This window comes from Arvicanthis niloticus, chromosome 9, assembly GCF_011762505.2.
Source record: "Arvicanthis niloticus isolate mArvNil1 chromosome 9, mArvNil1.pat.X, whole genome shotgun sequence".
Taxonomy (NCBI): domain Eukaryota; kingdom Metazoa; phylum Chordata; class Mammalia; order Rodentia; family Muridae; genus Arvicanthis; species Arvicanthis niloticus.
This window is the reverse complement of record NC_047666.1, coordinates 54,431,964-54,448,427: the sequence shown is the minus strand read 5'-3', so window position 1 is coordinate 54,448,427 and position 16,464 is coordinate 54,431,964. Positions and strand designations below refer to the sequence as shown.

The 16,464-nt window shown below is 41.4% G+C and overlaps 1 protein-coding gene across 6 annotated transcripts in view; it reads right to left on the bottom strand.

Annotated features, from left to right (window-relative positions):
• Positions 1-16,464, bottom strand: part of Marchf8 (membrane associated ring-CH-type finger 8) — an 84,070-nt gene that overhangs the window by 13,774 nt on the left and 53,832 nt on the right. For all 6 annotated transcript variants that reach the window (XM_034511572.2, XM_076940347.1, XM_034511574.2 and 3 more), the window contains one exon: positions 9,740-9,790. In XM_034511572.2, the coding sequence (XP_034367463.1) occupies positions 9,740-9,790 (51 nt within the window). The remainder of the gene's footprint in view (positions 1-9,739; positions 9,791-16,464) is intronic.

Genomic DNA, 16,464 nt, shown 5'->3' with positions numbered 1-16,464 from the left:
AACAAAAAGAGGCCTACAGCTCCTAACACTTTCCCAGTAGATTCTCAAGTCAAAAAGTTTTGGTGGTTTGAATGAGGCATCTTCTATACCCTTGGCATTTGAATATCCATCTGGTCCCTAGCTGTTAGAGCTACTTGGAGAAGCTCAGGAGGTGTATTGTTGGAGGAAGCATGTCACTGGAAGCAGGCTTTTTGATCTAAAAAACTTGGTCCATTTTTGATTTGCTTTCTCTACTTCTGTGAGCTTTCAGTGGCCATGCCTATGCTTAGCCACATGAACCTTTTACTCTCTGGATCTATAAAGCCAAATAAACACGTGCTTCAGAAGCTTCCTTGGTCATGGTATTTTATTATAGCAACAAAAAAGAAAGTAATACAGGAACTCGTACCAGAGAGTTGGGCTATTGCTGTGACAGGCCTGGCCTGGATGCGTGGCCCCTTATAGATGAACAGTTGGGAACGATTATGAGTTGTGGCCTTAAAAGAGTTGTTTCTCTAGCTTTGAGATTTCAAAAGCCCAGGACATTCCCAGTTAGCCTTCTCTTCCTTCCTCATGCTTGTAGGTCAAGACATAAGTTCTTAACAACTGTTCCATGCTGTTCTGCCTGCTCCCACACTCCTGCCATAACAGCATGAACTCATTCTCTGGAACAAGAGTCCTAATAAGATCTTTTATAAGTTGCCTCTATCATGGTGTCTCATCACAGTGATGTCAGTACAGAGACTTCAGAAGTGAGTGGGGACAGGTCCCAGTGAAGAAAGTCTCTCCTCCACATGGACACTTACCACCTGTGAGATTCCTCTGGCTGGGCAACAAATCGATACAATTTGGTGGCTTAAAACTACAAATCAGCTGGGCATGGTAGTGCAAGCCTATAATCCTAGCACTCAGGAGGCAGAGGCAGGAGGATGAGTTCCAGGACAGCCAGGGCTTTATAGCAAGACCTTGTCTAAAAAGTAAACAAAGCAAAGCAAAGAAAATCAACACCAGCCAACCAAATCCCCAATCATGGCAACAGAAACACCTACAGAAGTCTATTATCACAGGCCCTGAGGAGCATGATAGCAGTATCTTCTCACAAGTCCCAGGAATAGTAGTTCTACACTCATTATGATTGTTTACAGGATGTAGTTCTGCAGAATGTATCGTTCATATGCAAAACCCAAACTGCTACTTACCATTCAAGGCCATATGGGTGTCCCATCTCATAACCCACCTCTAGCCTTAGGCCCACTTATTCTGTGGCTCTTTCTAAATTCCTGTTCTGTGACTAGCCATGGAAATTCTCTCCTTTTAAGTATTCATAGCATTTCACTAAAGCCATGTGGACAGTCCATGCTTGCCTCTCTATTCAAAGGCAGCTGTGCTGTATGACAATGGAAGAGCATCTCAGGCTTCCACAGACAGGGTGGTATACACTGGAGCATGGTATTTTAGGAATCCTGTTTATCAGAGTACCTTTTAATTTGTGTTTCCTTCCCAGGAAGTTGCTAAAGGTTACTGTCCTCCCACTCCAAACTAAAGGGTAGTGATTTGCTGCTAACCACCCTCTTAGCAGACCTGACTTCATAAAGCAGACATGCCTCACTTGGTGTTTTAGTCACTGAGATATGCAGACAGAGACTATGTCTCAGAAAACTTGCAGTTTAGTGAAATTACTCTGTGAAAGCCATTGCTCCCTTCTATAAATAAATATCCAGTTGTATCCAACCTAAACAGTGAGCTACAATTAAAGAAGAGGTTGCTCTGTGGCTGCTCTGATACATACATTGTGGCTCTTGCTGGAAGGCCGTGCCAAGAAACAGCCTCCAAGAACAATTAACTAGTCTAGCCATTAGAAGTAAATAGATACAATATAGAATTCATGGGGGAGAACGCATAATAAAGAACTACTGAATACAAAAAGTATTTGCATTACAAATGTCTCAATGCTGTCTCCACAAACACTGGGTTCTCTTCTTTCCTAGGCTGTTGGTGCCTGTCATGTGGACAGCAGTATGTCTCCAGTATAGTGAGAGGCACAGGGCACAGTATCAAGGAAAGCTGAGGCAGAAATGCTTTCTTAAGACTTGCCTTCCTAAAGTCTCCACAGCTGGAGTCTCCACAAAATAATGCACATTTAGAACAAAGAATACAGAAAGCAACAATTTCTGAGCAAAGTCTTTATAGACACAGGAACTAAAGTTGTGATCATATAAAGGTTCAAAATCATCAGTGATGGGTTTGCACAAAGGTCTGTGTCTGTATCTGTGTATCACTCAAAAGGACCCTTCACTATTGTAACTTCCTTTAAATAGTTAATTTTTTGCTACCAAAAATAATTCTTACAGAGTTTTAGGGTAGTGGCAAAAGAGGCTTTTTGACTGCAGAGTCCTCACTGTGCTCTGGGACCACTCCATTGAGCATAGCACCAAGCAGAGTTTAATCACTTAAACATCAGGTTAAAGATCTGGAAAGCCAAATCCATCTATAAACAAATATGAGGACCTGAGTTGCATCCTAGAGCCTACATGGTTGGTGGGAAGAAGTTTGGTATTATGGTGCCCACTTCTAATCCCACCACTGGAGAGATGGAGCTAGATGGATCCTGAGGTTAACTAACCAGCCAGCCTGTCTACTTGACAAGTGCCAGGCTAGTGGGAGACCCTGTCTCAAAAAGATAAGGTGGACAGCTCCTGAGGTGCAACACCCAAGGTTTTCCTCTGGCCTCCACATGTACATGCACACACTTGTACACTCATACACATGTAAGTGCGCACACACAGTAAATTAATTATTATCAAGTCAAGCCACAAGTCTGCTGCAAGGACAAATAATAGCAGAGGAAAGGCAGGAGGGTCACGCACTGCATCAGAGTGATTGTTTGAAAGCGTCTTTGTCATGGATGACTCACATAGTGAGTCCACAGGTTCCACCTCTGCTAGGACAGACGCCTTCTAACAGTACAGCCCCACCTACCCTCAGGTACAGCCCCACCTACTTCTCAGGGTGAGAGAACTCCTGTACAGGCTCCTTGTCTTGCCAGCCTTAGTTCAAGAGCCATACAACTTCAAGATTAAACCACAGGCTGAGAGTGCTGCCACTGAGAACACAGGACTTACACTAGACCTGATACTCCAAAGCCAGATGAGTCTGAAGGTAGTAAATAAAACCAGCCATTTTAAAGTCCGTATCACCCCTCTCCCTAAAACACACATATTCTCTAGGTAAATACATATCAGTCTACCACTGAGTAACTTCCAACATGCCTTAACACAAAAGAAGGTTCTGAGGCTGCCTTTAAAATTTCACCAGCCTCGACAGACTAGGGTGCTCCCAGCAGCCTGTCTTACTCAGCCCTAGGCCCTGTGCCTTCTGTCTCTGGGGATGCTCTTATAACCATCTTCAGGGCCAGCTCTGCCTTGGGTTTTCTTAACTCTCCTATCCCATATCTTTATACCTGGTTCATTTCTTCTAATTTATCTACTAAGCTTTATAAGGATGGAGAGATGACAGTGGCTAAGTTTGAATCCCCAGCACTCTTGTAAAAAGCTAAGCATGGTGTACACTTGTAAGCCCAGTATTTGGGATAAGGGTAAAGACAGAAGATCCCAGAAGCTCAGTTATTAGCCAGTCTAACCAAATTTGAGATCCAAGTTCAGTGAGAGACCCTATCTCAAAACAATATAAGGCAGAGAGCAAAGAAGAAAATTCTAGATGTCAATCTCTGGCCTCCATTCATGCACACAGCGCGCACACACACACACACACACACACACACACACACACTTATGAATAGATGTTTCTAGAACCATATATGAACCCTGTTTAAACATTAAAAACTAGAAAATATTGAGAGAAGCCAAAACAAGTCAAGGCTCAAATTCAGAGATATGCTCACCAACCAACATACTAGAGTAACTAAAGAGATTAACTATGTGCAGTCTAACCTCTACCTTAGAATGTTTATTAACAAGGGCTATCTGATGCTCATGGTATACAACTACAATAGTAGTCTAGAATGAAGTGTTGGCCTTCTGCCACTATAGGATTAGAGAACCCCTGAGGAGGCATCCATGTCCCACGTTTTCAATTCCTTCTCACTAAACCAAGTGCTGGGAATCTTTCATGCCAGAAATATGTGTCACCTGGAGGGTTCACAGGGTCCCTTGGGGGCAAAATAACATTTGTGGGATTGTGCTTCGATGCTGCCTTTTATATATGCACTACATGCACAAATTAAAATTATACCAAAAGTATGAAATCATGTCAAGATCCAAGCAGAAGATCCTGTGATTTGCTGACCTAGGCCAGTTCCTGACATCTAAGGCAGTTCCAGTTGGCAGTGTGTTCAAGCCTTCTCAGCGAACCTCAAATCTTTCTCAGTAGGATGTAAAGTTGATTTAGCCAATGCAGGTTCATGGTTTCCAGACATCCTGATTGGATTGGATGCCATGATAGTTGCTGCTGCCTGCCACCTGCTACCTGAGAGGCAAAGATTCCCCAAGTGTGTGTGTGACAACTATCTTTCTAGCACAGTTGAGCTCCAGCCTGGCTGACTCTTTTCCCTTCTGTTTTAAGCAATCACTCCCTATCCACACCTTCCCTGAGCAGCTCTTCTGCCCTGGGTTCTTGTCATCTCTATTTCAGCTTCAGTCTCCTTTTTTCTAGGATTCCTCTCCATTGATAAGTATCGTATGGAAATCTTTACAACCAAAGGCAATGTCTAGGACACTGTCAAGTACTAGAAAAAGTCTAAGCTCGTGCAATTGCCATGAAGACTGTACTATATATAGCTACTTCTTTCTGTGTTAACAAGCGAGGACAACTCTTACAGTGGGGAGAGACAACCTGCAGGTGGCAGGATCTCAGTGGCACAGGGCAGTAGCCACTTTTTCTGAGTCTGTGAGCCCTGACAGGAAGAGGCTCTCCACCACACCTCTCAAATCCCCATCTCAGTGAGAGCTGCCTTACTGGGGAGTGACAATAAGTTCCTTGGTTATGATAAACTGAGGAGCATACTGTGTAATAGTTACATTTTAATTTCAAGTAAAACCTAATCAATGTGCTTTCTAATTAAGTGTGATTTCAGACATTATATAACCAATGTAAAACTCTGAGTTCTCAAGTTATTTGATAGCAATACAGGAAGCATAGGGGTACAGTGAGGTATAGACAATGTATCAGATGAGCATGGCTCCAAGTTGTGCTGGCCTATCAGACAATGAATCCTTGACAAGGTGAGAAGAGCCAGGGCTACGTGGGTCCTGCAGCCCAATGTCCAATAACACAGAAGCATGTCCCTAGTGGGGCTCCTCCCTCTTCAACAAAATATTTTGAGGGTACCAGACTGCTTTGCTTATGTGTTTGAAACAAGGTTTTAACTACACAACAGGCCTTGGCTGGCCTGAAACTCATTATATAGTTCAAGTTGGCTTTGAACTCAAAACAATCCTCCCGCCTCAAGTCAGGCACAAACCACCATGCCCAGTTCTCGGCTACTCCTTAAACAAAACAACAACTAAAACCCCTCTGATCTTAAAAAGACTTTCTTATACATGGCTATAAAAATGCTAAAGGATGGTGCAAATTATACCCTAGAGGAGATGATACATTACACTTTTAGTTTAAAAGCCTGCATTTCACTAATAATATTTTCCTATTTGATGTATATCCACTGTAAGTAATATGAAGTTTCACATGGACATTTAAATACAGGCATATAATGAACTCTGAGCATATCCTCCACCATCCCCTGCTCTTCCCATTCTCACCTCTACCTTATCCTCTCTGTTCTCCTACAGGAGACCACATCTGTACTTCATGTCATATGTATGCCATATTTTTTGTAGCTATATAAAGTCTGGGATCCACAAGTAAGAGAAAGGGTGACATTTGTCTTCCTGACACAGACTTAATATGCTTGTCCACATCTTTCAAAGCATGTACTATTGGTTTTTTTTTCTTTTAAAAAACTTGTTTTTAATTTTATTTATATATGTGTGTCCATATATTTATTATACATGAGTGCAGTGCCTGTGGAGACAAGAAGAGGGCACTGGATCCCCTGGAAGTGGGAGTTACAGGTGGCTGGGAGAGGCTCTATGTGCACTGGGAACAGAACCTCAGTCCACAGGAAGAGCAGGGTTTGTATCTGAATCTTGTATTCTATTGCACTGATCTCCAGGCCCTGTGCTGGTGTCTAATCTGGAAGCAGGACACAGTAGCGCCTCCCTCCAATGCTACTCTTTTGCTCAGTATTGCTCAGTATTGCCAGGGACTTTTGCACTTCTATATGCATTTTAGGATTGTATTTCTATTTCCATGAAAAACTTCTATTGGAATTCCATGGGAATTGCATTGAGAGTAATATATGTGCTTTTATAACGTTAAACAAGCTTACTTCTTGTGTTGATTGTAATCTTCCTGTTTTGATTAATACACATGTGTTTGAGCCTAGTTATAATGATTTAAAATCATGGTCCGAAACCACAATTCCTTTTGTACCTAACAATTCTGATGGACTTTACATGTGACCTAGAAGTGCCCTTCACTTCCCAGCATTTTAACCTGGTCTTCTCTGTTTAAAGCGGTAAATTCCCTGAATCATCTAAATCTTCTTTCCTGGCTTTAGAGGGTTTTCTGCTAGGATTTTTTCTGAATATGTTATTTATACCTTTAGCCTAAAGGTCTCTCCTTCTATGCCCATGGCTCATAACTTCAGTCTTATGATGGTGTCTAATACATATGCTGTATTTTATACTTTATTACTTTATTGTTATCAATGTCTGAATGTTCTAATCAATCTATCTTACCATATATTCCTGATACTCTATTTTTCACTCAATCCATTCCAAATTGGTGAGTTTTTCAACTGAGTATTTCATGTCTAAAATTTTCTAAAATTTCAGTTTAATTTTTCAGTATTTCTAGTTTTGTTCGATTCTTTCATATCTTGCTCTGACCTTACTTCATTATTCTCTCAGTTCATTCAAAAGTTTGTGTCCTCTTTGATTTTATTCTACATTCTTACAATTATTCTTCTGGATTCTTTGGAATTTCATCTAATTCTTTTGCACTAGAATCCAGTATCAGAGGGGGCATACAGTTTTTCTTATTATATCTCTGCCCTGGGGCTTGTGCATCAGGAATTATTTCCTTGTCTCGGTTTTTTAATCAGCTAAATATTTTTTTTAATTGAAGTATTTGCAATGCTCAGGTGAAACTAGTTTATTTATAGTAGTTCACTAGCTAAATTCCCAGTCAACATGCTCTGGGAACTAAGTATAATACCCTGCATTGCCTCAGAATGTAGAATCACAATTACTAGATCGACCCACTATGAAAATATAATATTGCTGAGTTTTGAAAACAACTCATCACTTCTAACTTCAATAACTATTGGGAAAAGAGCATGGCAGTAAGGAGTGTGGTAAGGTACTTATCACTTGTCAGGCACAGCGGCACATACTTTAATCCAGCACTCAGGAAACAGAGGCAGGAGGATCTCTGTGTGAGGTCAGCCTGGTCTACAGAATGAGCTCCAGGTCACCCAGTGCTACATAATGAGACTCAGTCTCAAAAAAAGGGGGGAGGGGGCTATGGTTATAGTAGAAGAAAACTAGCCCAGATTAGGATAGGGATTAGAATTATGTCAACTGAGGAAGCACTAAGAATGAAAAGGTAGCAGGAATGGGGAAGCTGAGATATAGTTAGGGTCCAGATAATTTAAAAATTAAAGATATGGGAGGTTATAGTTAAGAAGTAAAGGAACTGGGGAGACAGAGCTGTGAGTAAGGTATTGCTGCACAAGCAGGAGAACCCCAATTTGAATCCACAGAACCCCCATAAACTTTGGGATGTGGAGATGGTAGGTTGGGAGGTGGAGACAGCAGAGCCCTGGAGCTCCCAGGCAAACAAGGTGGATGGTTGAGGACTCACAAATGAGACTGTTTTCTTACTCCTCTCCTGTGCCATGGGACATATGCACCTTCACTCATATATGCACATGTGTGGGTACATGTACACATGCATGCACACACAGAGAGACACACGTAAAAAGCAGGGCATGAGGAAGAACAAGAGTGAGGTACGGATGAGAGAGAGGTGGATATGGGTTGTGTATAGGAAGAATAGTAAAAAGTACACAATACAGTGAGTACAAAGCATACTGAACAATTACAAACCCTGAGTAATACAAAACTAAAGTAAGACTCTTAAAAGTTAAATATGCAGCATAAAAAATGAAACGAAGAGAGCTGAGTGAAATTAACATACAATAGATTAAAAAGTCATCACACAGTGAATATTTCCTTTTTTAGTGAATAGGTTTCTGAACTTCTTCCCTCCCACAGATGTTTCATGTACCAAACAGCACGTAGTTCAACTGGGTAGCCCTTGGTTCCCACATCATCAGTAGACCTGACAGTGAGGGTGCCCTACAGGGTACCCTAAAGGTAACTTCAGCTTCCAAGTCCACTGACCCTGATAATCCCTGTTCATGGTATAGCGTGCGTGTCGTCTAATCTATGTGTTGAACCACTTCAGCTTGTCTCTCTCCAGCACTGGTCTGGAGCAAGGGGTGAAGGTATAAGTGCTTGCTAGAAGCTCCTTAGTACTATGGACATGCAAGGGAACTCTGCTTCAGGCTCATAGCCATCCCTGGCCTTTCTCTCTATCCATGGAATACCTAGCCCTTGGTCCTGCCACCACACCTCTTCTCCCTCTCTGGCTGTTGGAGCAATGTTGGTATGTAGAAGAAATGATAAACTCTTGACTAGCAGTTCCCATTGGGGCCAAATCTGCTTCAAATTCTTAGGCCCTGAGTTTCAGAGCCTGCACTGGTCCTGGAGTCACTGAGATGCTGTGTCCATTATTCCTTGGTCAGTTCAGCTAACCAGTGCATGTGTTTTGTTTTGTTTTAATTTAGCTGCATGACAAAGACACGGGAAAGGTTCAGACCTACAAGGTAATCTGCATGACCATGTTGGATTGGCCAGTGGGTCAGACAGTGATGCTGGGCTGAGAGTACTACCCAAAGAAAGATCTCTGTGTTAGATGCTGATGTCTACTGGGCCAGACTCTAGCAGGCAATGTGCTTCTAGAAAGCTATCTATGCAAACATACTGCAGGAAGCACAGATGCACTGTGTGGCCATGAGCTAAGCAGGATGATGACAACATAGAACAGTAGAACAGAAAGGAAGAGTGAGCCTGAAAACATCTCTGAACAACTTGGCTCTACTTCCTTCTAGAAATCTTGTCACCTGAGTCATATAAATCCATTTCCAGCCACTCACAATCCTAACTGGAGAAACAGACACGGGTACCTAAGATTTCTCTGCCTGAAAAGTATAATTTCAGGATCTGGGGATAGAGTTTCTCCAATAAATCATCTCCCCTAGCACACACTCACTGGAAAAATATATTGTCCCAGAGTAGACTGTAGAAACGCATCAAGAAAAGAGGGCTGGAAAGGGCTCCAGTGGTAAAGCGCACACATGCGCTTACATCACAGCTTTACTCAGTGACAGACCTAGTCTCAAAACAATAAGATAGAGAGTAATAGAGGAAAATACCTGACACTGACCTCTGGCTTCCAGGTTATACATACACTACCATGCACACAGGAATGTATACATATATAACACACACACATGAACACACGAACTCACTTTAAAAACATTACAGCATTAATACATGAAAAATCGAGGAATACAAAAGTCCCAGGATACAAAATAATTTATTTTGGTGGCATTCACCTTAGAAATGTTGCTTGGATGACTCATGGAATGTCCCAAAGTCTTCTCATTCTGTAAGAAACACAAACAGGTAGTAATTAAAAACACACAAAGAACAAGTAACCAATTATTCTAGTATGAACTTATTCCTATAAGTAAGCACAAACCAACCTACTAGATGTATATTCCTAGGTATTAGACATTGGAAATTTGAGCAAAAGTAAATAAAACAATGGTCTCTGACCTAAAGGAACTTATCATGGAAGGAATAGGACTGTCTTAAGACACTTTCAAATTCACAGTTCAGAGGTGAGAAATCCTATATACCCTTGTACTTGACAGGGTCTATGCTATGAAAGGCTACAAAAAAAGATGAGGAAGAGGGTAGGATGTGTGACCCCACCTCTGACTGTCAAATGCCCAATCCCATCCTCTCCATCAAGTCTGCCTTCCTTCTGGAGCACACAGACTCTGGATCACATTGGCCTCCTCCCGCCCATATCAATCAGTCCATCACAAACTAACGGAACAAATTTCCCCACTTTGTCTCTCAATCCCATATCTTACTTACACTTTTATTGCTAATACTTTAAGATCTTTTCATTTCTAATGTGGAGTTTTAAACAATAACTTTCTATATTGTTCCTCTGCTTATAAGCTGACCTTCTTGACAGATAACAACAAATCATGCTTCCCCCTTTCACCAACTTTATATACTTAAGTCCAAATCCTTACATCTTGAAATAGGACTATAACCACATTTAGAGACAGGGGCCTTCAATGTGGTGATTACACTGTAACGATGTCATTAAAGAGGAACACAGTCCAACTACAGAACCATCCAGGCTGGAATGAAGATACTCTAAAGAAACAGTTGTGTCTCTCACTTTGGCTGTCAGTATTGAAACAAAGGATTTCAAGACAATGAGATTTCCCCAAGAATGTCATACAGAGAAGGAAATGGCTAGGAGAGTGGTGTCAGAAAAATGGAGAACTTATCTCTCAGACACAAATTTCACATAATCCTAACAACTTGTGAGACATCCTTACAGAAGAGACTGAAGCTGACATAGTGGTAAAAGGCAGGAGCACGTCTTGATTAGGATTACTTAATCATGTGTGATGGCTGGATTGAGAATAGCCTCCCCAGGCTCAAATGTTTGAATACTTAATCCCCAGTTGCTGGAACTGTTTGTGAAAGATTAAGAGGTGTGGCCTTGTTGGAGGAAGTGTGTCAGGCTTTGAGCTTTCAAAAGTGTCTCTCTCTGTCTCTCTGTCTCTGTCTCTCTGTCTCTGTCTCTGTCTCTGTCTCTCTCTCTCTCTCTCTCTCTGTGTGTGTGTGTGTGTGTGTGTGTGTGTGTGCGCGCGCGTGAATCTTGTGCATCGAGATGTAAACTCTCACCTCTCCCTGCTGTCATGCTCTGCTGTTATGGACTCTAACCTTCTAAACTATAAGCCCCAGATTAAGCTCTTTCTTTTACATGTTGCTTTAGTCATGTTACATGTTGCTTTAGTCATGGTGTGGTAGCACTGCAATAAAAAAGCAAGACACTATGCATACCTTTTGCTCTCTATTTAAACGTAACCTACTAGGACCCCAGAGAAGGACTTAAGGGGATCACGGACTTCTGCATGCTTCCAGTGTAGCCATATTGAATATTCTCTTCACCATTGTCTTCAATTGGCTTACTGAGGATGGGTGGCCAGGCCTGGCTTGTTAGGGTTACTAGGACAGAGATGGTCTTTGAAGAAGAAATGAAAATAGGACAAGCAGAAAGTACTACAAAGACACAGAAACCAAAGACAGAAGCTCAAAAGAAGCCAATCTTGTTGGTGCTTTATGCTAAGATACCCAGTCATCAAATAGAGAAATTTTCTGCTTCTTAAGCCACTTTGCTACAGTAACCTTAGCACAGCATTCCCAACCTTCCCAATGCTACAACCCTTTAATAACTCTCCTCACATGTAGCAGGATATTTACTGCTACATTGTATTTGCAGTGGAGCTTGGTGATTGGGCAGTAGAAGAGGAAGTGGAGCTGGGAGAAGGAAAGAGGAAGGGGAGGAGAAAGGGAATGAGAGCTAGCGACCATGGAGGAATACCAATGGATCGAAAGTAGTCCTGGGTAGTAATTTCTATCAAAAGGTTAGATATTGGGTAACTATTCTAATTGTGTGGGCACCTTGTTAATTGAGCATTTCCAAATATATAAATCTATTGGATAATCTTTAAGTTTTAAGAGTCTTCATTCTACTGGGTACTTCGAGTGTAGCGGGTATTGTCTGGGGCTTAGCAGAGAACCATGAGGGTGATGGGGTTGGCCCTAGATCCATGCTATGGGGCATGGTCTCTATGGAGCAGATCAGCGGAACCAACCACCACAGTAACGTCTAGTGGGGTGCTCTTGGCCTCTGGCCACTTTTAGCTGCGCCTCGCTTGGCCTCTGCCTTTTAGTGCGAGAACATGGCAGGCAGCCCAGATAGCTAGCGATTCTCAAAACCAACAGTTTCACTCACAGTTGTAGTGAGCCCCAATAAAATTACTTTCATTGCTACTTTCTAACTGTAGTTTTTCTACTGTTATAAATCATAGTGTAAATGTCTCTGCTTCTGGTGGTCTTAAGTGACCCCTATGAAAGGGTTGTTTAAATTCCCCAAAGGATCACAAAGCATGGGTTGAGAACCTCTGCCTTAGCAAACAAAAAAAGTATTCCTACCATGCACTTTTGTCTTATTGAGAACCCACTTAAATACAAACAAAACAAAATCTACTACAAAGAGAAGAGATTTTTACTTCTATTTTTATGACCCATTTTCTTTTACATTCACTCAAACTATGCACAGGAGAAAGGCTAAGTAAAGTATACTGAGGTAAAAACACTATGATTGTCAGAAGTACAAAAGATCTTTCCAAATCTCCCTTTAGGCTTTTCTATTCCATCAGTCCTTGCCTGAAGATAACTAGGCACCCAACTTGTCATGTGGTCTGCTGATAAGTTCTAATCATCAATGTAAGTGGAAAGGACTGAGGAAGCCAGCAAGAGAAGCTAACTGTTTTCCCTTCCTTCAACACACCAAATTCCACACTGCCTTCTTTCTCATATTTTTATCTTGGAATGATCAATATCCTTAAAATGTTGGTAAAGCAGTTTTCAGATCAATTGCCAGTTCTATTTTGGTAATGTTCTTTTCTTTGGTATTACAAAATATGTGTCTGTGCAAATTCTAAATATTTTAGCATATTCTTTTATAAATCTAAACAGAAACAAAAATATAATTCTCTTTAATGTACAATATAGACCCGGTTATTGTTAAGTGTTTACCCTTAATAAAAGACTTCTTGATCTTAGGCCAAACTATTATAAAAGAGAAGGACAAAATTATGAAGAATGCTTTAAGAGTTCAGAGTATGGCACCAAAGATAGCTTAGGTTTTATTCTATCATGATATTTATACACTCACCTAATAGAAATGCAATGGTTATACAAAAATTCTACATCTCTTCAAGCATCATTTATGACTGAAAATGTACTATAAACAAAAGGCTCTATTATGAATTCTGGCTTCAAGATGAATGTACTGTTGATTTGCCACCAGATTTTAACTAGCTTATTAAATTAAAATATCATGCTTTGGATTATCTGTACAAAAAACTAGTTATATCCAGTATCACATTACTTGCTGTGGTGGTTTGGCTGAGGATGGCCATCCAAAGGTTCATATATTTAAATGCTTGGTCCCCAGTAAATGGAACTGTTTGGGAAGGATTAGGAGATGTGGCCTTACTGCATGAAGTACATCACTGGGAGGTGGGGCTTTGAGGTTTCAAAAATAACCATGCCATTCTCAGTTAGCTCTTTGTACCTTAGCTTGTGGATTAAGATGTAAGTTCTCAGCTACTGCTTCAAGCACCCTGCCTGCCTGCCTGGCTGCCTGGCTGCCTGGCTGCCTGGCTGCCTGGCTGCCTGGCTGCCTGGCTGCCTGGCTGCCTGGCTGCCTGGCTGCCTGGCTGCCTGGCTGCCTGGCTGCCTGCCTGCTTGCCTGCTTGCCTGCTTGCCTGCTGCCATACCTGTTTGCCTGCTGCCATGCCTTAGTCGTGTATTTTGTTACAGCAACTGAAAAGTAACTAAGACTCCTTCCACCCAACAAATAAAATAGCCAGTTTGGTGGCATCAAGGAACCTACAGATAAGTTTTGAGGAACTAAAAAAAAATCAATAAATCATCCACTAAGACTTTTTCACTATTCCAATGACAATGAATACCAGAGTAGGAGAGTCCCAGCTCTTAAGCTTTATAACACAAGTAATCTAGACTAAGAACCAAACATTGTTCTTTGCATGATAAACTTTAAAAATAAATTGCTCTTCAGTTGAAGAACATCTAGGTTGCTTCCAGTTTTGGGCTATTATAAACAGATTCTATGAACATATCTGAGCAAGTGTCTTTGTGATAGGATGGAACATCTTATCACACTATACTACAGGAGTAGTATAGCTGGGTCTTGAGGTAGCTCAAGGTGGTTTTCTGAGAAACCACCACATTGATTTTCAAAATGGCTGTACAAGTTTGCATTCCTACCATCACTGGAGGAGTGTTCCTGTTGCTCCATACATCCTTGCAGGCATGAGCTAACATTTGTGGGTTTGACCTTAGACATTCTGATAGGTATAAGATGGAATCTTACAGTCATTTTGATTCACATTTCCCTAATGGCTAAAGATGTTGAATATTTTCTTCAAGTGTTTCTCAGCCATTTGAGATTTGTTTGTTGAGAATTCTCTGTTTCAATCTGTACCTTGGTTTTTAATTAGATTGTTTGGTTTGTTGAGGACTAGTTTCTTAACTGCAGGTGTGAAGGTGGCACAGAAATTGTGGGAGTAGTTAACCAATGACTGAACTAGCTTGAGACCCATGCCACAAGACGGGGCTCACCTCTGACACTGCCTGGCAGACCAGAAACCAGAGGCAAGATAGCCCAAAGACCTGGACAAAACCAAACATTGACTGGAAAAAAAGTCAATGAAATGATTCCAAATGATATTCTGTGGCAATCATAGATTGGTGCCTTGCCCAACTGTCAGCAGAGAGGCTTCACCTAGCAACTGATAGAAGCAGATGCATAGACCCCCAGACAAACAGTAGGTGGAGCTCAGAGAATTCTGCAGAAGAGGGGAAGGAAGGATTGTAGGAACCAGAAAGGGTCAAGAAAACCCACAGAATCAACTAACTTGGACTCATAGAGGCTCACTGAGACTGAACCAACAATCAGGAAGCCTGCATAGGTCTAACCTAGTCCTGTATCTATGTTATAGTTGTGTAGCTCCATGTTCTTGTGGGTCCCAATGGGGGGGGGCACTGTTTCTGATGTTTTTGCCTGCTTTGGGGACCCTCATCCCTCTATTGGATTGCCTCATCCAGCTTTATTATAAAGTGAGGTGCCTAATCTTACTACAACTTAATATACCATGTTTGTTTGACATCACTGGGAGGCCTGAACTTTCTGAAGAGAAACAAAGGAGGGGTGAATGGGGAGGGAAGCAGTAGATAGGAAAAAACTGGGAGGAAGAGAAGAAAGGGAAACTGCAGTAGAGATATAATGTATAAGAGAACAAATTAATTTTTAAAAATACAGGCTTGAAAAGAAAAAAATTAATATGATGATGTGAACCCTTTTTCTGTTTTCTTGTTAAAATAGTGAACAGTTTACACTTGTGAAATTTTTTAAAAAGTATAGAGAAACATCTAGAAGGTCCTGGTATTGTAAAGGCTGAGCCTCACTACTTAAGGCTGCTTCTCTAATATTAAAAAGCATTGCTGCCTTTACTCCTCTGTAAGTACTGCTATTTAATATCCATGGACTTGAATACAGCAAAAAATCTAACAAGTGGGAGCACAACAGAGCTGCTTTCTAGACACCAAAGCTGGGCCTCCACTCAAAGCCATCTTCCCTCCACACTATTTACTGTGGCGTTATTACACATACCTGCATTAGATACAGAATATGGGCAAGAATAAATATGCCTCTAGCCTAGCTAATGGTAATATTACCACAAAACTGCTTTGAAACAGGGTATTGATGAAGACTGGACAAACTATGGAAAAGCTGAAAAACAGCATAAAACAGTAAAATCCCTAGATGATGTCTGAGCAGAGTGGATGACTCTACATGTACCCTATAGAGTCTATAGTACAGACAGAATGGAGCTTGCTCCCTCCCTCCCTTCTCCTCTCCTCTCCCTCTCCTCTCCTCTCCCCTCCCCTCCCCTCCCCTCCCCTCCCCTCCCCTCCTCTCCCTTCCTTCCTTCCTTCCTTTTAAAGGAAAGTTAGTCAAACATCAGTGACATAAAAATAGAGCCCAAACTAAGCTTCAAACCAAAAAAAAAAAAAAAGTTGGCAAATTCTTTTTATTTGGATCTTTAACAGTCACTGCTTAACTGTATCGACATATCTGACCACGGGGAAGAGGAAACCTCCTGTTAGCTTCCTTTTCCCTTGAAATGCTTACTGTCATCTTCACACTGGTTTGGTAGGCTCTTTTCAGATGTTAAACATGAGAGCGCCCCCCATCCCCAGAAGACAGCATCTCTCTCTTAAACTAGGGTTTCTCTAACTCTGAGCACTTACTGAGGTAGGACCTTGCAGAAATGCAGTCTGTGACTTGTTAGATTTCAGATACCTAGAGAGTCTGTTTCTAATAAGCTTCCAAAATTTACTCTGCCACTGCAGGTGCCAAAACATACATTGA